Source organism: Bufo bufo, chromosome 5 (genome assembly GCF_905171765.1).
Source record: "Bufo bufo chromosome 5, aBufBuf1.1, whole genome shotgun sequence".
NCBI classification, from domain to species: domain Eukaryota; kingdom Metazoa; phylum Chordata; class Amphibia; order Anura; family Bufonidae; genus Bufo; species Bufo bufo.
Window position 1 is genome coordinate 55,975 of NC_053393.1, and position 24,079 is coordinate 80,053.

At 50.5% G+C, this 24,079-nt stretch overlaps 4 protein-coding genes across 4 annotated transcripts; 3 read left to right on the forward strand and 1 right to left on the reverse strand.

The window, feature by feature from the left end:
• The first annotated feature begins 14,940 nt into the window (after positions 1-14,940).
• LOC121000990 (histone H2B 1.1) lies at positions 14,941-15,400 on the forward strand. The gene has a single exon (XM_040431845.1). The coding sequence runs from the start codon at positions 14,941-14,943 to the stop codon at positions 15,319-15,321; it is 381 nt and encodes a 126-aa protein (XP_040287779.1). The 3' UTR covers positions 15,322-15,400.
• Positions 15,401-18,474: 3,074 nt separating this feature from the next.
• On the forward strand, positions 18,475-18,867 carry LOC121000986 (histone H2A type 1-like). Its single transcript, XM_040431842.1, has one exon. The coding sequence runs from the start codon at positions 18,475-18,477 to the stop codon at positions 18,865-18,867; it is 393 nt and encodes a 130-aa protein (XP_040287776.1).
• Positions 18,868-19,817: 950 nt separating this feature from the next.
• On the forward strand, positions 19,818-20,397 carry LOC121000993 (histone H2B 1.1). The gene has a single exon (XM_040431849.1). The coding sequence runs from the start codon at positions 19,940-19,942 to the stop codon at positions 20,318-20,320; it is 381 nt and encodes a 126-aa protein (XP_040287783.1). The 5' UTR covers positions 19,818-19,939; the 3' UTR covers positions 20,321-20,397.
• A 629-nt stretch (positions 20,398-21,026) lies between these two features.
• Positions 21,027-21,338, reverse strand: LOC121000994 (histone H4). The gene has a single exon (XM_040431850.1). The coding sequence runs from the start codon at positions 21,336-21,338 to the stop codon at positions 21,027-21,029; it is 312 nt and encodes a 103-aa protein (XP_040287784.1).
• Positions 21,339-24,079: the final 2,741 nt, after the last annotated feature.

The window sequence follows — 24,079 nt, forward strand, 5'->3', positions numbered from 1 at the left end:
GGGCACACTACAGTCAGTGGAAGCGGGCCTGACACACACTGGCAGCAGGCAAGCAACTGAATTTAGACTACTGTCTAAAAATTAAATGCCTTATTTATCGGCAAGCTACTGTGCCACCCGGTATCAGTGGTTGGCACTGGCAGTGGGCACACTACAGTCAGTAGAAGCGGGCCTGACACACACTGGCAGCAGGCAAGCAACTGAAATTACACTAAAGTGTAAAAATTAAATGCCTTATTTATCGGCAAGCTACTGTGCCACCCGGTATGAGTGGTTGGCACTGGCAGTGGGCACACTACAGTCAGTGGAAGAGGGCCTGACACACTGACTGGCAGCAGGCAAGCAACTGAATTTAGACTACTGTCTAAAAATTAAATGCCTTATTTATCGGCAAGCTACTGTGCCACCCGGTATCAGTGGTTGGCACTGGCAGTGGGCACACTACAGTCAGTGGAAGCGGGCCTGACACACACTGGCAGCAGGCAAGCAACTGAAATTACACTAAAGTGTAAAAATTAAATGCCTTATTTATCGGCAAGCTACTGTGCCACCCGGTATCAGTGGTTGGCACTGGCAGTGGGCACACTACAGTCAGTGGAAGCGGGCCTGACACACACTGGCAGCAGGCAAGCAACTGAAATTACACTAAAGTGTAAAAATTAAATGCCTTATTTATCGGCAAGCTACTGTGCCACCCGGTATGAGTGGTTGGCACTGGCAGTGGGCACACTACAGTCAGTGGAAGAGGGCCTGACACACACTGGCAGCAGGCAAGCAACTGAATTTAGACTACTGTCTAAAAATTAAATGCCTTATTTATCGGCAAGCTACTGTGCCACCCGGTATCAGTGGTTGGCACTGGCAGTGGGCACACTACAGTCAGTGGAAGCGGGCCTGACACACACTGGCAGCAGGCAAGCAACTGAAATTACACTAAAGTGTAAAAATTAAATGCCTTATTTATCGGCAAGCTACTGTGCCACCCGGTATCAGTGGTTGGCACTGGCAGTGGGCACACTACAGTCAGTAGAAGCGGGCCTGACACACACTGGCAGCAGGCAAGCAACTGAAATTACACTAAAGTGTAAAAATTAAATGCCTTATTTATCGGCAAGCTACTGTGCCACCCGGTATGAGTGGTTGGCACTGGCAGTGGGCACACTACAGTCAGTGGAAGAGGGCCTGACACACTGACTGGCAGCAGGCAAGCAACTGAATTTAGACTACTGTCTAAAAATTAAATGCCTTATTTATCGGCAAGCTACTGTGCCACCCGGTATCAGTGGTTGGCACTGGCAGTGGGCACACTACAGTCAGTGGAAGCGGGCCTGACACACACTGGCAGCAGGCAAGCAACTGAAATTACACTAAAGTGTAAAAATTAAATGCCTTATTTATCGGCAAGCTACTGTGCCACCCGGTATGAGTGGTTGGCACTGGCAGTGGGCACACTACAGTCAGTGGAAGAGGGCCTGACACACACTGGCAGCAGGCAAGCAACTGAATTTAGACTACTGTCTAAAAATTAAATGCCTTATTTATCGGCAAGCTACTGTGCCACCCGGTATCAGTGGTTGGCACTGGCAGTGGGCACACTACAGTCAGTGGAAGCGGGCCTGACACACACTGGCAGCAGGCAAGCAACTGAATTTAGACTACTGTCTAAAAATTAAATGCCTTATTTATCGGCAAGCTACTGTGCCACCCGGTATCAGTGGTTGGCACTGGCAGTGGGCACACTACAGTCAGTTGAAGTCGGCCTGACACACACTAGCAGCAGGCAAGCAGCTGAAATTACACTAAAGTGTAAAAATTAAATGCCTTTTTTATGCAAAGTCCTGTGCCAGCCGGTATGAGTGGTGGGCACTGGCAGTGGGCACACTACAGTCAGTGGAAGTCAGCCTGACACACACTGGCAGGCAACTAACCTTAGATTAAAGTGTAAAAATTAAGTGCCTTTTTTTAAGCAAAGTCCTGTGCCACACGGAATGACAGGGGTGAGCACTGGCAGTGGGCACACTACAGTCTGTGGGCCTGCAGCTCCTCACACACAGGCAGGCCAGGCAACTGCAATATGTATATAAAGGAAAAAAAAAAAGCAGACTAATGTTGCAGCCCTAAAAAGGGCTTTTTGGGGTGCTGTCAGGACGCTGTCCTTACAGCAGAGATCAGATGAGTCTTTCAGGACTGGAGTGGACACTGAATTCACTAGCCTAGCTATCGATTTCCCAATTAAATCAGCAGCAGTTACAGTCTCCCTCCTCTCACTAAGACTGCAGCTTCAGAATGAATCTAAAATGGATGCTGTGCAGGAGGTGGGAGGGTCTGGGAGGGAGGGTCTGCTGCTGATTGGCTGGAATGTGTCTGCTGACTGTGAGGTACAGGGTCAAAGTTTGCTCAATGATGATGTATAGGGGGCGGACCGAACATCGCATGTGTTCGCCCGGCAGAGGCGAACGCGAACAAGCTATGTTCGCCGGGAACTGTTCGCCGTCGGATAGTTCGGGCCATCTCTAAAGAGGATAGGGGAGGACAGAGGCAGACTGCGCTCTGCCCAGATGCCAGCTCTTCCGCTGGGGTAGCCTGTGGGGAGTCTGGCTCTGGACAAGAGGATAGGGAAGGGCAGAGGCAGACTGCGCTCTGCCCAGATGCCAGCTCTTCCGCTGGGGTAGCCTGTGGGGAGTCTGGCTCTGGACAAAAGGATAGGGGAGGGCAGAGGCAGACTGCGCTCTGCCCAGATGCCAGCTCTTTCGCTGGGGTAGCCTGTGGGAAGTCAGCCTCTGGACAAGAGGATAGGGGAGGGCAGAGGCAGACTGCGCTCTGCCCAGGTGCCAGCTCTTTCGCTGGGGTAGCCTGTGGGGAGTCAGGCTCTGGACAAGAGGATAGGGGAGGACAGAGGCAGACTGCGCTCTGCCCAGATGCCAGCTCTTCCACTGGGATGTGGTCAGGGAATCCTACCCCCAGGACCTTGTTGAAGATCGGCTGTGGAGAGGAGGAATCGCTTACCTCCTCCTCCTGGCATTCCTGCGGGGTTGGTGGGGGATCTGTACCGGCCGTCCAGCATCTCGGTAGGTCTGGTGCAGAGACCGTGGTCCCATCTGCACCATCGGAGTTAGGGGTGCTGTCCCCCTGTGGTTGGGGAGAGAGACCGGTTGTCTCTTCTCCCTTTACAACCCACTGCTACTGGGGAGTCAGACCGACTGTCTCGACTCTCGGTAACGCTGCCTGGTGCTGGGTAGTGGGTGCGACCATCTCCACTCCTAGTAATGCTGGTTGCTGCAGGGACGGGGGACCGACAATCTCCTCTCCCTGTGATCCTGTCTGCCGCTGGGGAGAGAGACCGGCTGTCATCTCTCCCTGTAAGGTAAGTGTCACGGCCAATTTATGTTCACTTGAACAATCCATGGCACACCAAATACGTTTCATCAGTTAATCATTTTTAATTCATAGTAGTTTTTACATCAATTCAATGTTCCATCCAGAGCAATTATATAAACACTATTTTATAGTTAAGCAGTACTAAGTACTGGGGTTGTACTGCTTAACTAAAAAATAGTGCTTATATAATTGCTCTGGATGGAACATTGAATTGATGTAAAAACTACTATGAATAAAAATGATTAACTGATGAAACGTATTTGGTGTGCCGTGGATTTTTCAAGTGAATCTACTGACGTCTGTCCTCTACAAGCACCCACCATCTAGGGTGTGCAGATCTCAAATATTTCTTGGCCAATTTATGTTGACCGTGAAGCTGTTGCCTGCAGACTGGTTGCCGTACACTTTCCTTTATTTGGTGCATTCCCCGTTTTGGTGGTCACAGGGTTAATTTAGGTGTGTCTGCTAGGTGTGGTGGGTGTGACCTCAGGCCTCTTTATATGTTGGTGTGTTGGAGCCTGTGGTCAGTCTTATTTAGTTGTCTGCCTGAGTAGGAGCTCTGCTCCCTGGCGGTATGTCTTTGTGTCTGTGTGAGTCACCCTTATTTATTATATTGATTCCTTGCCATGGCTGTGTGTCCCCTCCGGTGTGTCTCTGTTTTCCTCCCCCACCTGGTGTATGTTGTATTGGTGTGGTTGGTGTATGGAGGTTTTCTGGTGGTGTCTGGGCTCCGCAAGGGGCGTGCTTTCCCGGAGGGGTTTAAGCGAAGACAAGACTGTGGGATTCCCAGCCTGCAGACTCATTCCATCTTGGCTATGGCAGGTAAGTGTGGATTGCATAGTTATGTTGCTGTGTAACTTACCTGCCGTACTGTTTATCCCATGGTCTTGCTTCCTGTCTGCCACTGGGTCTCTGGAGATACCTTTTCATCCATGGTGTAGGATGAATGGGTTGTCTCTGCCCTGTCGTTTGGCCTAGGGCATTACAGGGATAGTAGGGTCCTAGGTTCGTGAGCATGAGCCCCCTTACCATCTGAGGCGGCTCATGCGCTAGGAGTCCAGGGAGAGCTTAGGGTTACTTTAGGTGGTGACCAGCTCCTTGTTCCCTGCTATCTTGCTTTGCAGCCACTTCCATTGCACGGTTGGGGGTTTTCCCCGCTCCCCGCCGTGATAGTAAGCTGCCGATGGGGAGTCAGACTGACTGTCTGGACTCCGGGTAACGCTGGCTGTAGTTGGGGATCTGGGCCGGCTGCCCAGCATCCCTGTAGGGCCGGTGAAGAGACTTAGGTCCCATCTCTACCTGCCGTCGGGAGGTCTTCCCAGAACCAGTCGATGAAGTTCCCTACTTTGGGAGTTAGTAGGAAAGCAGGGGATTTCGCCGTCAAGTCTTTCCAGTTGTAGGGGGCCAGATCTGGATCTGCTTGTCGGGAAGATTGGGGATGAACGGAGCTGAGCAGGTGTTAGTAGGTCTGCTCCAGCTCCCACTCCCTTGTTACCAGGTGGGTCATGTCTTTGCTCACCTCCCATCTGCCAGCATAAACATGCATGCCCATTTGGTAGTCGTAGATGTCCCAAAACCTAGACTCCTCCATGCTGCCGAGATCAATGTCCTCCTCCAAGGCCTCTCATAGTAACCCAGGTCCATCATAATCCTTCCCTTCAGGTAAGTCGTGCTCGGCCGTCCAGGGGGGATGTTGAATGACATGCCACCTTAGGGCCCGGTAAGCGTCCTCTAGCCAAAGCTCCTTACATACCAGGCTCTGGAGTTCTGTTACCCACTTATCCAGGGGCTGCTCTCCCAAGAGACCCATCCGCATCGCCACACGCTTTTGTAGCCGCTGCTCATAACTGGGGAGACTCTCACCTCGCCGCCACTGGGCATTTTCCAGGACATTATACCATACTTCCTTTCTGTCTGCATCCCTGTAGTCCGCGGCCGCCTCCTCGCCATGGAACACTGTCCGAAGACTAGCTGATTCCATCCTGCTGTATCCAGAGGCGCTGTACGGATACTAGCGTTGCCCTCCATATACTCCACGAACTGTGTCTCCGAGCTGCTCCTCCTCGCACTAGGACACCATCCCACTGCTGCCACCACTGTAACAGATCTCCTGGCACCCCGACTGGGTACCTCCATTGATGGGTGCTCCTAGTGCTTCCCGAGGGCTCCAAGCACTCCGCTCGACACCGTAACCACCACAGGAACAAGGAACAGGATGGCTGTAAAAATGTTATGGAAAGGGCTAGAGGGCTGAAAATGGCCTCAAAATGTGGTTAAGAGCATGGCAAGTGCGCTGCAAACAAATGTGGATCGGGAAATGACTTTAAATAACATAAAATACGTAAAAAATAAAACTAATAATCTTGATCTAGGAGGACGAGGTCCATATGGAGTAGGAGGTTGAGGAGGCGGTGGATGTGGCGGTGTAGGTGGAAGCGGCGGTGGAGGAGGAGGAGGTAGCCTACACTGCTTTTTGGTTTTAAATTTATTTATATATTTTTTTAATTAGGGTACACCCCAAAACATTGGGAAATATGACCTGTGATAACGCCCTCCAGCCGTGCTAAACACACGTTCAGACAATACACCGGCTGCAGGGCAGGCCAGCACCTCCAAGGGGTAAAGGGCACGCTCAGGCCATGTGCCCAATTTGGAGACCAAGAAGTTGCAGGGGCTGACCCCTGTCAGTCAGTTCATGTAGGCGTGTGCACACTTACTGCTCCACCAAGTTGCACGTCACCGTGATGTCCACCATCCATTTGGATATCTGCTCTATCAAGTTTCCATGTTCTTTTCTGTGCCTACCATGGTGATCGCGGTTAGCCGCAAATCAGGGTTCCACGCCAGAGAGGGAGCGTGAGAAAGAGAGACCACATCCAAGGGAGGTCAATGGCTGCAATGGGATGAAGAGTAAATGTGGGAGAAGCTATTAAAGCAGAAGGATCGAATGAAAGGGCCAATTAAAGACGAATTTTAGAAATTTAAGTCCCTGTCACCTATGCAGAGCAGGGGTTTATTCATGTCAAAAATTTTAAAATGTTCACTGCAGAACACTCCAGTGATGCCCGTGATCTGATTTGGGTGCCACCCTGCTGTGAACGGGGATCCTTCTCCTCATCCTCCAGACCTAGACAGTACGCCTGCTACTGCCCACCGCAGCAAGGGACCGAGCACACCAAAGCCAGCTCCAAGGAGTTCCCTGACGTGGCAGTTCTTCAGACAATGTGCTGACGAAAAGACACAAGTGGTTTGCACTCCTGCTTCCTCTTCTGCTGCAGTCGTGGCCTCTTCATCCACCTCTGGAGTGACAGTGCCACCTGCCACCCCGCAGAGGATCTGCAGGCAACACCACCACCTGGGTCACCAAGCATCTCCACAATGTCCCACGGAAGCGTTCAGCTCTCCATATCCCAAACGCTGGAGAGGAAGAGGAAGTACCCCCCTACCCACCCGCCATCCCTGGCCCTGAATGCCAGCATTTCTAAATTACTGGCCTTTAAAATGCTGTCATTCCGTCTTGTGGAGACGGAGAGTTATAAAGGCCTTATGGCGGTGGCTGTCCCACAGTACGTCGTGCCCAGCCGCCACTACTTCTCCAGGAGAGCCATCCCTTCCCTGCACAACCAAGTGGGGGACAAAATCAGGTGTGCACTGCGCAACGCCATCTGTGGCAAGGTGCACCTGACTACGGATCCGTGGACCAGTAAGCACGGTCAGGGCCGCTATATCTCCATAACAGCACACTGGGTAAATGTAGTGGCGGCTGGGCCTGAGGCGGATAGCAGTTTGGCGCATGTCCTTCCACCACCGAGGATTGCAGGGCGCTTCAGTTTGCCTCCTGTTGCTTCCTCCTCCTACTCCGCTTCCTCATCCTCTACCGGCTCCTCATCCGGTCAGCGTAACCCCTTCACCACCAACTTCAGCACAGCCAGGGGGAAACGACAGCAGGCAGTTTTATAACGTATCTGTTTGGGGGACAAACCCCACACCGCGCAGGAGCTGTGGACGGGCCTTGAACAACAGACTGATGAGTGGTTGGTGCCAGTCAGCCTCAAGCCCGGCCTGGTGGTGTGCGATAATGGGCGAAATCTCGTAGCAGCTTTGGGACAAGCCGGTTTGACGCACACCCCTTGCCTGGCGCATGCGCTGAATTTAGTGGTGCAGAGATTCCTTAAACATTACCCCGACATGTCAGAGCTGCTGCATAAAGTGAGGGCCGTCTGTGCGCGCTTTCGGCGTTCTCACCCTTCTGCTGCTCGCCTGTCAGCGCTGCAGCGTAACTTCGGCCTTCCCGCTCACCGCCTCATGTGCGAGGTGCCCACCAGGTGGAACTCCACCTTGCACATGCTGGACAGACTGTGCGAGCAGCAGCAGGCCATAGTGGAGTTTCAGCTGCAGCACGCACGGGTGAGTCGCTCTGCGGAACAGCAACACTTCACCACCAATGACTGGGCCTCCATGCGAGACCTGTGTGCCCTGTTGCACAGTTTCGAGTACTCCACCAACATGGCCGGTGCCGATAACGCCGTTCTCAGCGTTACTATCCCACTTCTATGCCTCCTTGAAAAAATGCTGCAGGCGATGATGGAAGAGGATGTGGTACAGGAGGAGGAGGAGGAAGAGGGATCATTTCGTAGGGTTTCCAGCTAGTCATTCCCAAGTGCCTCCGAGGGTGGGTTCCTGCACCCACAACCCCAAGGTACACAATTGTCCAGCCAGGGCACAGTTCTGGAGGATGAGGAGGTGGAGGATGAGGAGGAGAAGATGGAGGAGGAGGAACAGTGTTCACAGCAGGGTGGCACCCAGACCAGCTCATGGCCATCACTGGTGCGTGGCTGGGGGGATACAGAGGACATAGACGATAGACCTCCCACAGAGGACAGCTTGTCGTTGTCTCTGGGCAGCCTGGCACACATGAGCGACTACATGCTGCAGTGTCTCCGCAACGACCGCCGAGTTGCCCACATTCTAACTTGTGCTGATTCCTGGGTGGCCGCGCTGCTGGATCCCCGTTACACGGACAACGTACCGTCCTTAATTCCCTCACTGGAGCGTGATCGTAAGATGCGCGAGTACAAGCGCACCCTGGTAGACGCGCTGCTGGTGGCATTTATTGTCCCCATTGACTTCAATGGGGTTTGGGTTCGGGGTCAAGTTCGGGTCCCGAACTCGAACTTTTTTGTGAAGTTCGGCCGAAATCGAACATCCAGGTGTCCGCTCAACTCTATTTGTCACTAAACATTTTGGAAGGAAAGGCGAGTTCTCTCAGGGGTATCTGTGCCCCCCGCCGCACCGAGCACCCGCTCTGGAAAACTCGCCCAGTTGGGGCCACACATGAAGTTTGCATGCCCAGAAGATCTTGGATCATGGGTTACAGGGTGCAGTCCAAGTATGTCACCGCCTGCTGGTTCAGGTTCTGCTGGATGTCCTGCTGCTGGAGCTGGGCGGTTTCTTCAGAGGGCGGCTGAAGAAAGCTGCTCATTATAGACGGAAGTTGATGCATATGATGCTGGTGATGCTTCTATCCCCCTCCACACACACAAAAGCCCCCCCAGTAAGACCTTAATGAGGACCGCCTGGTAATATGGAGGCTGTACTATAGTGTGAAGGCTGAAATCTATAGGCTGTAATATCATGTGGAGACTGGTAATATGGAGGCTGTAATGTAATGTGGAGGCTGTAATATAATATGGAGGCTATAATGTAATGTGAAGGCTATAATATAATATGGAGGCTGTAATATAATGTGAAGGCTGTAATATAATGTGGAGGCTGTAATATAATATGGAGGCTGTAATATCATGTGGAGACTGTAATATCATGTGGAGACTGGTAATATGGAGGCTTTAATTTATTGTGGAGGCTGTAATATAATGCGGAGCCTGGTAATATGGAGGCTGTAAAATAATATGGAGGCTATAATGTAATGTGGAGGCTGTAATATAATATGGAGGCTATAATGTAATGTGGAGGCTTTAATGTAATGTGGAGGCTGTAATATAATGTGGAGCCTGGTAATATGGAGGCTGTAATATAATGTGGAAGCTGTAATATAATATGGAGGCCGTAATATAACGTGTAGGCTGTAATATAATATGGAGGCTATAATGTAATGTGGAGGCTGTAATGTAATTTGGAGGCTGTAATATAATGTGGAAGCAGTAATATAATATAGAGGCTGTAATATAACGTGTAGGCTGTAATATAACATGGAGGCTATAACGTAATGTGGAGGCTGTAATATAATTTGGAGGCTGTAATGTAATGTGCAGGCTGTAATTTAATATGGAGGCTATAATGTAATGTGGAGCCTGGTAATAGGGAGGCTGTAATATCTTGTGAAGCCTGGTAATATGGAGGCTGTAATATCTTGTGGAGGCTGTAATATCATGTAGATCCTGATAATATGGAGGCTGTAATATGTTGTGGAAGCTGTAATAATGTGGAGGCTGGTAATGTGAAGGCTTTAATATATTGTGGGGCCTGGTAATATGGAGTCTGTAATATTATGTGGAGGCTGTAATATAATATAGAGGCTGTAATGTAATATGAAGGCTGTAATATAATATTGAGGCTGTAATTATAATGTGGAGGCTGTAATGTAATGTGAAGGCTGTTATATAATGTGGACGCTTGTAATGTAATGTGGAGGTTGTAATATAATGTGGAGGTTGTAATATAATGTGGAGGCCGGTAATATGGAGGCTGTTATAGAATGTGGAGTCTGTAAGATGAATGCTGTAATATCATGTGGAGGCTGGTAATATGGACGCTGTAATATTATGTGGAGGCTGTAATATAGTATGAAGTCTGTAATATCATGTGGAGGCTATAATGTAATGTGGAGGCTGTAAATAAGGAGGCTGTAAAATAATGTTGAGGTTAATAATATAATATAGAGGCGTTAATATAATGCAGAGGATATAATGTAATTTACAGGCTGGTAATATGGAGGTTGTCAATTAATGTGGAGGCTGTGATGTAATGTGGAGGCTGAAAATATGGAGGCTGTAACATAATGTTTAAGCTGTGATGTGATGTGGATGTGATGTAGAGGCCGGTAATACAGAGGCTGTAATATAATGTGGAGGCCAGTAATGTAATATAATATGGAGACTGTAATGTAGAGGCTGGTAATATGGAAGCTGTAATATAATGTGTAGGCCAGTAATGAAATATAGAGGCTGTAATGTAATGTGGAAGCTGGTAGTATGGAGGCTGTAATGTAATGTAGAGGCTAGTTATATGGAGGCTTTGATGTAATCGGGAGGCTGAATATATGGTGGCTGTAACATAATGTTTAGACTGTGATGTAATGTAGAGGACGGTAATTTGGAGTCTGCAATATAATGTGGAGGCTGTAATGTAATGTGGAGGCTGTAATATAATTTGAAGTCTGTAATGTAATGCAGAGGCTGGTAATATTAAGGCTGTGATGTAATGTAAAGGCTGGTAGTATGGAAGCTGTAATATAATGTAATGTGGAGGTTGGTAGTATGGAGTCTGTCATATAATGTGGAGGCTGTGATGTAATGTTTAGGCCGTGATGTAATGTAGAGGCCGGTAATATGGAGTCTGTAATATAATGTGGAGGCCGGTAATTTAACATAGAGACTGTAATGTAGAGGCCGTTAACATGGAGGCTGGTAATATTTAGGCTGTAAAATAATGTGGAGGCTATAATCTAATGTAGAGGCTGTAATATGTTGTTGAGGTTGATAATATAATATGGAGGCTGTAAATATGGAGGCTGTAATATAATTTGAGGGCTGTAATGTAATGCAGAGGCTGGTAATATGAAGGCTGTAATATAATGCAGAGGCTGTGATGTAATGTGGAGGCTGTTAGTATGGAGGCTGTAATGTAATGTTTAGGATGTGATGTAATGTAGAGGACGGTAATATGGAGTCTGTAATATAATGTGGAGGCTGGTAATGTAACATGGAGATTGTAATGTAGAGGATGGTAACACGGAGGCTGTAATATAATGTGGAGGCCGGTAATATAACATGGAGGCTGTAATGTAATGTGGAGGCTGGTAATGTTTAGGCTGTAATATAATGTGGAGGCTATAATGTAATGTAGAGGCTGTAATGTAGAGGTAATATAATATGGAGGCTGTGATGTAATGTGGAGGCCATTATTATGGAGGCTGTAATATAATGTAGATGCTGTAAATATGGAGGCTGTAATATAATGTTAAGGATGATAATATAGAGGCTGTGATGTAATGTGGAGACTATAATGTAATGTGGAGGCTTTAAATATGGAGGCTGTAATATAATGTTGAGGTTGATAATATAATATGGAGGCTGTAATATATTGTGGAAGCTGTAATATAATATGGAGGCTGTAATGTAATGTGGAGGCTGGAATATAATGTGGAAGCTGTAATATTATATGGAGGCTGTAATGTAATGTGGAGGCTGTGATATTATGTGGAGGCTGTGATATTATGTGGAGGCTGGTAATGTAATGTGGAGGCTGTAATGTAATTTGCAGGCTGGTAATGTAATGTGGAGGCTGTAATGTAATTTGGAGGCTGGTAGTATGGAGGCTGTAATGTATTGTAGAGGCTGGTAATATGGAGGCTGTAATATAATGTGGAGGAAGATAATGTAATATGGAGGCTGTAATAGAAACATAGATGTAATGTGGAGACTGTGATGTAATGCGGAGGCTGTAATAGAATGTGGAGGCTGGTAGTATGGAGGCTGTAATATAATGTGGAGGAAGATAATGTAATATGGAGGCTGTAATAGAAACATAGATGTAATGTGGAGGCTGTAATGTAAGGTGGAGGCTATAATGTAATGCAGAGGCTGTAATAGAATGTGGAGGCTGGTAGTATGAAGGCTGTAATATAATGTTGAGGTTGATAATATAATATAGAGACTTTATTTTAATGCAAAGGATATGATGTAATATACAGGCTGGTAACATGGGGGCTGGAAAATGAAAACCACCAGCACTTCTGAGCTCAGCCAATCAGAGCTGGAGGGCGGGGCCTGGAGTTCAGGAACAGCCCCGCCCCCAGAAAGGCCGCCTCCTCTCCGTGCAGTTCTCTTTCAGGTCCGCCCATGCTCCATATAAAGGAGGGCTCTGGGCTGAGCAGTCACTGCTCTCTGCTCCTCACACCTAGAAGATGTCTGGTCGCGGTAAAGGAGGGAAAGGGCTCGGGAAAGGCGGCGCCAAGCGGCACAGGAAGGTGCTCCGTGATAACATCCAGGGCATCACCAAGCCTGCCATCCGCCGCCTAGCTCGCAGGGGAGGCGTCAAGCGCATCTCCGGCCTCATCTATGAGGAGACTCGCGGGGTGCTGAAAGTCTTCCTGGAGAACGTCATCCGGGACGCCGTCACCTACACCGAGCACGCCAAGAGGAAGACCGTCACCGCCATGGACGTGGTCTACGCGCTCAAGCGCCAGGGCCGCACTCTCTACGGCTTCGGGGGTTAATGCTGCCGCCGCCTCCTCCGTCCTCACAGCACAAAGGCTCTTCTCAGAGCCGCCCACATCTTCCCGGGGAGGAGCTACGATTCCACTGAGGGGTTAACACCGCCCGCCCATCAGGAGATCAGCGGCGCCCTGTGCTCGGTACAGCCGGAGGTCTACATTACAGAAAATCCCCCAATGATCTGTAAATCCCGAGCCCCGGGTGTTCTCCACCGCAGCTACGAGACGAGCTGTGCTCGGAGACTGAGGGGTTAATCCGTCCCGCCAATGAGCGGCGCTGGTACAGGTCACATGACCGGCTCCACCTGAAAATCAGCAGCTCAACTATAGGCGGGAAATTCAAATGAGCGACGAGATCCTGAGCTCTCCCAGCCAATAGCAGAGCTCTGGTACCGCAGCCGTTATGTGTCCGTGAGCCCCGCCCCTCCTCCCCCCATCTACTGTTCTTCTCAGAGCCCCCACCTTCTCTAGGACGGAGCTGCCGCATTGTGTGAATACATGGAAGCCTCCTGTCCGAGGCGGATTATTCCCTCATTATAGACCACTGATCGGGAGGATGAGGGGAGTAGTGATCAGACAGTGAGGAGGATGAGGGGAGTAGTGATCAAACACGGAGGATGGGGGGAGGAATGATCGGCCAGAGAGCAGTTGGGCAATGTGGAGAATGAGTGAAGTAGTTATATGGTATTGAGGATGATTAGGGGAGTAGTGGTCAGCCAGTGAGGAGGATGAGGGCAGTAGTGATCTGCTAATGGATGATGTGAGCCCCGCCGTGCGCTCTATCCCCGGACACCAGCGCAGAGAGCTGGAGAAGGGGGCGGAGCTATAGAACAAGCGCTTTACAGTGATTGGCTGATCTCTGGCTTTTGAAATTCCCGCTCAATTACAGTCCGGTCAGAATCCAGCGGCCGTGGAGGAGCAGTCCATTACACACACACAGGGGCTCTGGTGGTCCGGGCGTCACACAGGGGCACTTACCGCTCCTGACCTGCTGCGAGAACGGGCAGACATTGCTGCTGTAGAGGGTTCGTCCCCTGTGTGTAATGGACTGCTTCTCCACAGCCGCTGAACGGGAATTTCAAAAGCCAGAGATCAGCCAATCACTGTAACGTACTTGTTCTGTAGCTCCGCCCCCATAGCCTGCTCAGTATTAACCCGTCAGTGGCCGCCTTCTCCCGCTCCCCACGACCGTCCTCCCGGAGAACCCTATTCACCTGAGCCGAGGGCGGAGCTTGTCCACGGCCGCTGAATTCTAACCGGACAGTAATTGAGCGGGAATTTCAAAAGCCATGGTACTAGTTCTATAGCCCCGCCCCCATAGCCTGCTCAGTATTAACCCGTCAGTAGCCGCCTTCTCCCGCTCCCCACGACCGCCCTACTGGAGAAGGGGAGAACAGTCCCGTATTCACTGTGCGGAGAAGAGCGGCTCCATCGCTGCGCTGGTGTCCAGGGATAGAGCGCACGACCCCCCTGCACGCACAGTACACTCAGCGGCGGCATCACTACCAGCAGGGGGCGGTTATCAGCCGAGCAGCGAGGCCCTGATAGACCGAAGAGAGCTGTTAGCCCCGCCCCCCTGCTCAGCTGAATGGATGGATGCGAGCCCTGCCCCTCCTGCTGCTCCTCCCCCCGGCTCATCTGAATGAATGGATGTGAGTTCTGCTCCGCCCCCGGTTTAGCAAAATGGATGGCTATGAGCCCAGCCCCTCCTGCTGCTCCGCCCTCCGACTCAGCTCTATGAATGGATGTGAGCCCCTCCCTTCTTGCTGCTCCGTCCCCCGGCTCTGCTGAATGGATGTATGTGAGCCACGCCTCTCTTGTTGCTCCGCCCCCGGCTCTGCTGAATGGATGGATGTGAGCCCCGCCCCTCTATTTGCTCCGCCCTGGCTCTGCTGAATGGATGGATGTGAGCCACGCCTCTCTATTTGCTCCGCCCCCGGCTCAGCTGGATGGATGTGAGGCTGCCAATTAGGAGCAGTGGAGACACCACGTGACCCTCTCCTCCAGTAGATCGGCGCGCAGTCAGCAGCAGCTCATTTGCATGGCCCGTGTATAAATACCGCCGCGGTGGCAGGAGGAGAACAGAAGAGATTTTGTCCTCAGTCAGAATGCCCGAGCCAGCCAAGTCCGCCCCAGCGCCCAAGAAGGGCTCCAAGAAAGCCGTCACCAAGGTTCAGAAGAAGGACGGCAAGAAGCGGAGGAAGAGCAGGAAGGAGAGCTATGCCATCTACGTCTACAAGGTGCTGAAGCAGGTCCACCCCGACACCGGCATCTCCTCCAAGGCCATGGGCATCATGAACTCCTTCGTCAACGACATCTTCGAGCGCATCGCAGGGGAAGCCTCCCGCCTGGCTCACTACAACAAGCGCTCCACCATCACCTCCCGGGAGATCCAGACCGCCGTGCGCCTGCTGCTGCCCGGAGAGCTGGCCAAGCACGCCGTCTCCGAGGGCACCAAGGCCGTCACCAAGTACACCAGCGCCAAGTGAGCGCCGCCCCCGCTCTCCGGACCCAAAGGCTCTTCTCAGAGCCCCCACCCTGTCTCCAGCGGAGCTGCTCCCGGGTCTCCCCGTTGTTCTCACAGTGGCTGCGGTTTTCCTCCCTGTCAGCTAGATGAGATGCGGTAACGCTATCGGAAGTTACAGTACAAGCTCCCCTCATCCTCCTCCTCCATGCCCGATCACTACTCCCATCATCCTTCTCAGTGTGGCGCTCCCTGGAGAGAGGCTGTGCGGCCGCTCAGTGCAGGACAGGAGGACGAGGCTCCTACGGGGCACATAACGGCTGCGGGGTCCAGAGCTCTGCTATTGGCTGGGAGAGCTCAGGATCTCGTCGCTCATTTGAATTTCCCGCCTATAGTTGAGCTGCTGATTTTCAGGTGGAGCCGGTCATGTGACCTGTACAAGCGCCGCTCATTGGCGGGACGGATTAACCCCTCAGTCTCCGAGCACAGCTCGTCTCGTAGCTGCGGTGAAGGACACCCGGGGCTCAGGATTTACAGATTATTGGGGGGTTTCTGTAATGTAGACCTCCGGCTGTACTGAGCACAGGGCGCCGCTGATCTCCGTCCCGTGATGTGCGGGCGGTGTTAACCCCTCAGTGGCGGAGCGCAGAAGGAATCGTAGCTCCTCCCCGGGAAGATGTGGGCGGCTCTGAGAAGAGCCTTTGTGCTGTGAGGACGGAGGCGGCGGCAGCATTAACCCCCGAAGCCGTAGAGAGTGCGGCCCTGGCGCTTGAGCGCGTAGACCACGTCCATGGCGGTGACGGTCTTCCTCTTGGCGTGCTCGGTGTAGGTGACGGCGTCCCGGATGACGTTCTCCAGGAAGACTTTCAGCACCCCGCGAGTCTCCTCATAGATGAGGCCGGAGATGCGCTTGACGCCTCCCCTGCGAGCTAGGCGGCGGATGGCAGGCTTGGTGATGCCCTGGATGTTATCACGGAGCACCTTCCTGTGCCGCTTGGCGCCGCCTTTCCCGAGCCCTTTCCCTCCTTTACCGCGACCAGACATCTTCTAGGTGTGAGGAGCAGAGAGCAGTGACTGCTCAGCCCAGAGCCCTCCTTTATATGGAGCATGGGCGGACCTGAAAGAGAACTGCACGGAGAGGCTGCCTTTCTGGGGGCGGGGCTGTTCCTGAACTCCAGGCCCCGCCCTCCAGCTCTGATTGGCTGAGCTCAGAAGTGCTGGTGGTTTTCATTTACCAGCCTGTAATTTACATCATATCCTTCGCATTAAAAAAAAGTCTCTATATTATATTATCAACCTCCACATTATATTACAGCCTCCATACTACCAGCCTCCACATTATATTACAGCCTCCATATTACCAGCCTCTACATTACAGCCTCCATTCTACCAGCCTCTACATTACAGCCTACATATAATATTACAGCCTCCATATTACTAACCTCTACATTACAGCCTCCATACTTCAAGCCTCCACATTATATAACAGCCTTAATATTACCAGCCTCAAAATTATATTACATATACAGGCTCAAAATTATATTACAGCCTCTATATTACATTATTGGCCTGGACATTATATTACAGCCTCCGTATTACCGGCCTCTACATTACAGTCTCCATATTACATTTCCGGCCTCCACATTATATTACAGCCTCCGTAGTACCGGCCTCTACATTACAGCCTCCACATTATATTACAGCCTCCGTAGTGCCGGCCTCTACATTAGTCTCCATATTATATTTACGGCCTCCACATTATATTACAGCCTCCGTAGTACCGGCCTCTACATTACAGTCTCCATATTACATTTACAGCCTCCTTATTAGCGGCCTATACATTACATCACAGCCTTTACATTATATTACAGACTCTACATTACAGCCTCTACATTATATTGCAGCCTTCATATTACCAGCCTCTGCATTACATTACAGCCTCCAAATTATATTACAGCCTCCACATTATATTACAGACTCCATATTACCGTCCTCTACATTACATCACAGCCTAAACATTATGTTACAGCCTCCATATTTTCAGCATCAAGATTACATCACAGCCTCCACATTATATGACAGTCTCCATACTACCAGCTTCCACATTATATTACAGCCTTCATATTACATTACAGCCTCTATATTACATTACCGGCCTGCACATTATATTACAACCTCCGTATTACCAGCCTCTACATTACATCACAGCTTAAACATTATGTTGCAGCCTCCATATTTTCAGCCTCCACATTACATCACAGCCTCCATATTACCAGCCTGTAAATTACATTATATCCTCCGCATTATATTAAAGCCTCTATATTATATTATCACCCTCAACATTATATCACAGCCTTCATATTTACAGCTTGCACATTATATTATAGCCTCCATATTATATTACAGCCTACACATTATATTACCACTACTCCCCTTATCCTCCCCAGTGCCCAATCACCACTCCCCTCATTAATAGCAGATCACTACTTCCCTCATTCTCCTCATTGGCTGATCACTACTCCCCTAATCATCCTCAATACCATATAACTACTTCACACATTCTCCTTATTGCCCAATCACTACTCCCCTCATCATCCTCAATACCATATAACTACTTCCCTCATTCTCCTTAGTGCCCGATCACTACTCCCCTCATCATCCTCAGTAGCATATGACTACTCCCCTCATACTTAGTGCCCGATCACTACTCCCCTCATCCTCCTCTCTGGCAGATCACTGCTCCCCTTATACACTTCAGCTGAGCTCTGCTCCCGCTATGAATGGCTGCGGATCAGCGAGCTGTGCGGCTGCTCAGTGCAGGCGGGAGGACGAGGCTCCGCTCCTACGGGCACATAACGGCTGAGGGGGTCCAGAGCTCTGCTCCTATTGGCTGGGAAAGCTCAGGATCTCGTCGCTCATTTGAATTTCCCGCCTATAGTCCCCAACTGCAAATGAGCTGCTGATCTACAGGAGGAGCCGGTCATGTGACCTGTACCCGCCTCATAAGCCACGCCCAGCGCCGCTCATTGGCTTCTCCACGAGTCTTGTCTCCATTGGCGGCTTCTAATCCACCCAATGAGCGGCGCTGGGGGCGGAGCAGCAGCCTATAAAGGCGGCTCCTCCGGATCACACACATCAGAGTCTTCATTGCTGTTCTTTTGCTCTGCTGTAGAGAACGATGTCTGGACGCGGCAAACAAGGAGGCAAAGTCCGGGCTAAGGCCAAGACCCGCTCCTCCCGGGCAGGGCTCCAGTTCCCGGTCGGCCGAGTGCACAGGCTCCTCCGCAAGGGCAACTACGCCCAGAGGGTGGGCGCCGGCGCTCCCGTCTACTTGGCCGCTGTGCTCGAGTATCTCACCGCCGAGATCCTGGAGCTGGCCGGCAATGCCGCCCGCGACAACAAGAAGACCCGCATCATCCCCCGCCACCTGCAGCTGGCCGTGCGCAACGACGAGGAGCTCAACAAGCTGCTGGGCGGCGTCACCATCGCCCAGGGAGGCGTCCTGCCCAACATCCAGGCTGTGCTGCTGCCCAAGAAGACCGAGAGCACCAAGTCGGCCAAGAGCAAGTGAGCCCGGCTCTGCTGCTGCTGTGCCCCCCAGAACCAAAGGCTCTTCTAAGAGCCGCCCACATGCTCTGTACGACTGAGCTGGCGATGCCGCTGATCTCCGCTGTGGAGGAGGCGTCACACAGGGGCACTTACCGCTCCTGACATGCTGCGAGTACGGGAGTCACACAGGGGCACTTACCGCTCCTGACCTGCTGCGAGTACGGGCAGACATTGCTGCTGTAGAGGGTTCGTCCCCTGTGTGGAATGGACTGCTCCTCCACGGCCGCTGGATTCTGACCGGACTGTAATTGAGCGGGAATTTCAAAAGCCAGGAGATCAGCCAATCACTGTAAAGCACTTCTCCTATAGCTCCGCCCCCTTCTCCTGCTCTCTGCGCTGGTGTCCGGGGATAGAGCGCACGGCGGGGCTCACATCCATCCATTAGCAGATCACTACTTCCCTCATTCTCCTCACTGGCTGACCACTACTCCCCTAATCATCCTCAGTACCATATAACTACTTCACTCATTCTTCTCATTGCCCAACTGCTCTCTGGCCGATCATTCCTCCCCCATCCTCAGTGTCTGATCACTACTCCTCCTCCCCTCCATCCTCCTCACTGTCTGATCACTACTCCCCTCATCCTCCCGATCAGTGGTCTATAATGAGGGAATAATCCGCCTCGGACATGAGGCTTCCATGTGTTCACACAATGCGGCAGCTCCGTCCTAGAGAAAGTGGGGGCTCTGAGAAGAGCAGGAGCGGGGGGCGGAGCAGCAGGATGGGCGGGTCTCACATCCATCCATTCAGATGAGCCGGGGGCGGAGCTTGTCCACGGCCGCTGAATGGATGTATGTGAGCCACGCCTCTCCTGTTGCTCCGTCCCCCGGCTCTGCTGAATGGATGTTTGTGAGCCCCGCCCCCGGCTCAGCTGAATGGATGTGAGGCTGCCAATTGGGAGCAGTGGAGACACCACGTGACCCTCTCCTCCAGTAGATCGGCGCGCAGTCAGCAGCAGCTCATTTGCATGGCCCGTGTATAAATACCGCCGCGGTGGCAGGAGGAGAACAGACGAGATTTTGTCTTCAGTCAGAATGCCCGAGCCAGCCAAGTCCGCCCCAGCGCCCAAGAAGGGCTCCAAGAAAGCCGTCACCAAGGTTCAGAAGAAGGACGGCAAGAAGCGGAGGAAGAGCAGGAAGGAGAGCTATGCCATCTACGTCTACAAGGTGCTGAAGCAGGTCCACCCCGACACCGGCATCTCCTCCAAGGCCATGGGCATCATGAACTCCTTTGTCAACGACATCTTCGAGCGCATCGCAGGGGAAGCCTCCCGCCTGGCTCACTACAACAAGCGCTCCACCATCACCTCCCGGGAGATCCAGACCGCCGTGCGCCTGCTGCTGCCCGGAGAGCTGGCCAAGCACGCCGTCTCCGAGGGCACCAAGGCCGTCACCAAGTACACCAGCGCCAAGTGAGCGCCGCCCCCGCTCTCCGGACCCAAAGGCTCTTCTCAGAGCCCCCACCCTGTCTCCAGCGGAGCTGCTCCCGTGTCTCCCCGTTGTTCTCACAGTGGCTGCGGTTTTCCTCCCTGTCAGCTAGATGAGATGCGGTAACGCTATCGGAAGTTACAGTACAAGCTCCCCTCATCCTCCTCCTCCATGCCCGATCACTACTCCCATCATCCTTCTCAGTGTGGCGCTCCCTGGAGAGAGGCTGTGCGGCCGCTCAGTGCAGGACAGGAGGATGAGGCTCCTACGGGCACATAACGGCTGCGGGGTCCAGAGCTCTGCTATTGGCTGGGAGAGCTCAGGATCTCGTCGCTCATTTGAATTTCCCGCCTATAGTTGAGCTGCTGATTTTCAGGTGGAGCCGGTCATGTGACCTGTACCAGCGCCGCTCATTGGCGGGACGGATTAACCCCTCAGTCTCCGAGCACAGCTCGTCTCGTAGCTGCGGTGGAGAACACCCGGGGCTCGGGATTTACAGATTATTGGGGGGTTTCTGTAATGTAGACCTCCGGCTGTACTGAGCACAGGGCGCCGCTGATCTCCGTCACCCTGATGGGCGGGCTTAACCCCTCAGTGGCGGAGCGCAGAAGGAATTGTAGCTCCTCCCCGGGAAGATGTGGGCGGCTCTGAGAAGAGCCTTTGTGCTGTGAGGACGGAGGAGGCGGCGGCAGCATTAACCCCCGAAGCCGTAGAGAGTGCGGCCCTGGCGCTTGAGCGCGTAGACCACGTCCATGGCGGTGACGGTCTTCCTCTTGGCGTGCTCGGTGTAGGTGACGGCGTCCCGGATGACGTTCTCCAGGAAGACTTTCAGCACCCCGCGAGTCTCCTCATAGATGAGGCCGGAGATGCGCTTGACGCCTCCCCTGCGAGCTAGGCGGCGGATGGCAGGCTTGGTGATGCCCTGGATGTTATCACGGAGCACCTTCCTGTGCCGCTTGGCGCCGCCTTTCCCGAGCCCTTTCCCTCCTTTACCGCGACCAGACATCTTCTAGGTGTGAGGAGCAGAGAGCAGTGACTGCTCAGCCCAGAGCCCTCCTTTATATGGAGCATGGGCGGACCTGAAAAAGAACTGGGGGCGGGGCTGTTCCTGAACTCCAGGCCCCGCCCTCCAGCTCTGATTGGCTGAACTCAGAAGTGCTGGTGGTTTTCATTTTCCAGCCTCCATGTTACCAGCCTGTAAATTACATCATATCCTTTGCATTCAAATAAAGTCTCTATATTATATTATCAACCTCCACATTATATTACAGCCTCCATACTACCAGCCTCCACATTCTATTACAGCCTCTGCATTACATTATAGCCTCCACCTTATATTACAGCCTCCATATTACATCTATGTTTCTATTACAGCCTCCACATTACATTACAGCCTACATATAATATTACAGCCTCCATACTACCAGCCTCCACATTCTATTACAGCCTCTGCATTATAGCCTCCACCTTATATTACAGCCTCCACATTACATCTATGTTTCTAGTACAGCCTCCATATTACATTATATTACAGCCTCCATACTACCAGCCTCCACATTCTATTACAGCCTCTGCATTACATTATAGCCTCCACCTTACATTACAGCCTCCACATAACATCTATGTTTCTATTACAGCCTCTATATTAGATTATCTACCTCCACATTATATTACAGCCTCCATATTACCAGCCTCTACATTACATTACAGCTTCCATACTACCAGCCTCCACATTACATTATCAGGCTCCACATAATATCACAGCCTCCACATTACATTACAGCCTACACATTATATTCCAGCCTTCACATGATATTACAGCCTCCATATTATATTACAGCTTCCACATTATATTATCAACCTCAACATTATATTACAGCCTCCATATTTAAAGCCTCCATATTACATTATAGCCTCCACATTACATCACAGCCTCTATATTATCAACTTCAACATTATATTACAGCCTCCATATTTACAGCATCTTCATTATATTACAGCCTCCACATTACATTACAGCCTCCATATTATATTATCAACCTCAGCAACATATTACAGCCTCTACATTACATTATAGCCTCCACATTATATTACAGCCTAAATATTACCAGCCTCCACATTATATTCCGGCCTCTACATAACAGTCTCCATGTTACATTACCGGCCTCCACATTATATTACAGACTCCATATTACCTTCCTCTACATTACATCACATCCTAAAAATTACATTACAGCCTCCATACTACCAGCCTCCACATTACATCACATTATATTACCGCCTATGTATTACATTATAGCCTCCAAATTATATTACAGCCTCCATTTTACCAGCCTCCACATTACATCACAGCCTCCATAGTATATTGTCAACCTCAACAACATATTACAGCCTCTACATTACATTATAGCCTCCACATTATATTACAGCCTAAATATTGCCAGCCTCCATGTTACATTACCGGCCTCCACATTATATTACAGCCTCTGTATTACCGGCCTCCACATTATATTACAGACTCCATATTATCGTCCTCTAAATTACATCACATCCTAAACATTACATTACAGCCTCCATACTACCAGCCTCCACATTGCATCACAGCCTCTACATTATATTACAGCCTCTATATTACCAGCCTCTGAATTACATTACAGCCTCCATATTACATTACCTTCCTCCACATTGTAATTCAGCCTCAATATTACCAGCCTCTACATTTCATTACAGCCTCCATACTACCAGCCTCCACATTACATTATCAGGCTCCAAATTATATTTCAGCCTCCACATTATATTACAGCTTCCACATTATTTTCCAGCCTTCACATGATATTACAGCCTCTATATTACATTACAGCCTCCATATTATATTACAGCTTCCACATTATATTATCAACCTAAACATTATATTACAGCCTCCATATTTAAAGCCTCAACATTACATTAGAGCCTTCACATTACATCACAGCCTTTATATTATTAACCTCAACATTATATTACAGCCTCCATATTTACAGCATCTATATTATATTACAGCCTCCATATTAACGGCCTCTACATTACATCACAGCCTCCATATTATATTATCAACCTCAACAACATATTACAGCCTCTACATTACATTATAGCCTCCACATTATATTACAGCCTAAATATTACCAGCCTCCACATTACATTATAGTCTCCATGTTACATTACCGGCCTCCATATTATATTACAGCCTCCGTATTACCGGCCTCTACATTACAGTCTCCATGTTACATTACCGGCCTCCACATTATATTACAGACTCCATATTACCAGCCTCTACATTACATCACAGCATAAACATTACATTACAGCCTCCATACTACCAGCCTCCACATTACATCACAGCCTCTACATCATATTACAGCCTTCATTTTTCCAGCCTATGCATTATATTACAGCCTCCATATTACCAGCCTCCACATTACATCACAGCCTCCATAGTATATTATCAATCTCAACAACATATTACAGCCTCTACATTACATTATAGCCTCCACATTATATCACAGCCTCTATATTACCAGCCTCCATGTTACATTACCGGCCTCCACATTATATTACAGCCTCTATATTACCAGCCTCCATGTTACATCACCGGCCTCCACATTATATTACAGCCTCCGTATTACCGGCCTCTACATTACAGTCTCCATGTAATGCATATTTTGCCAATCCCCTGCCCATTGAGATGGGGGGTCACCGTTTGTGGCCTTC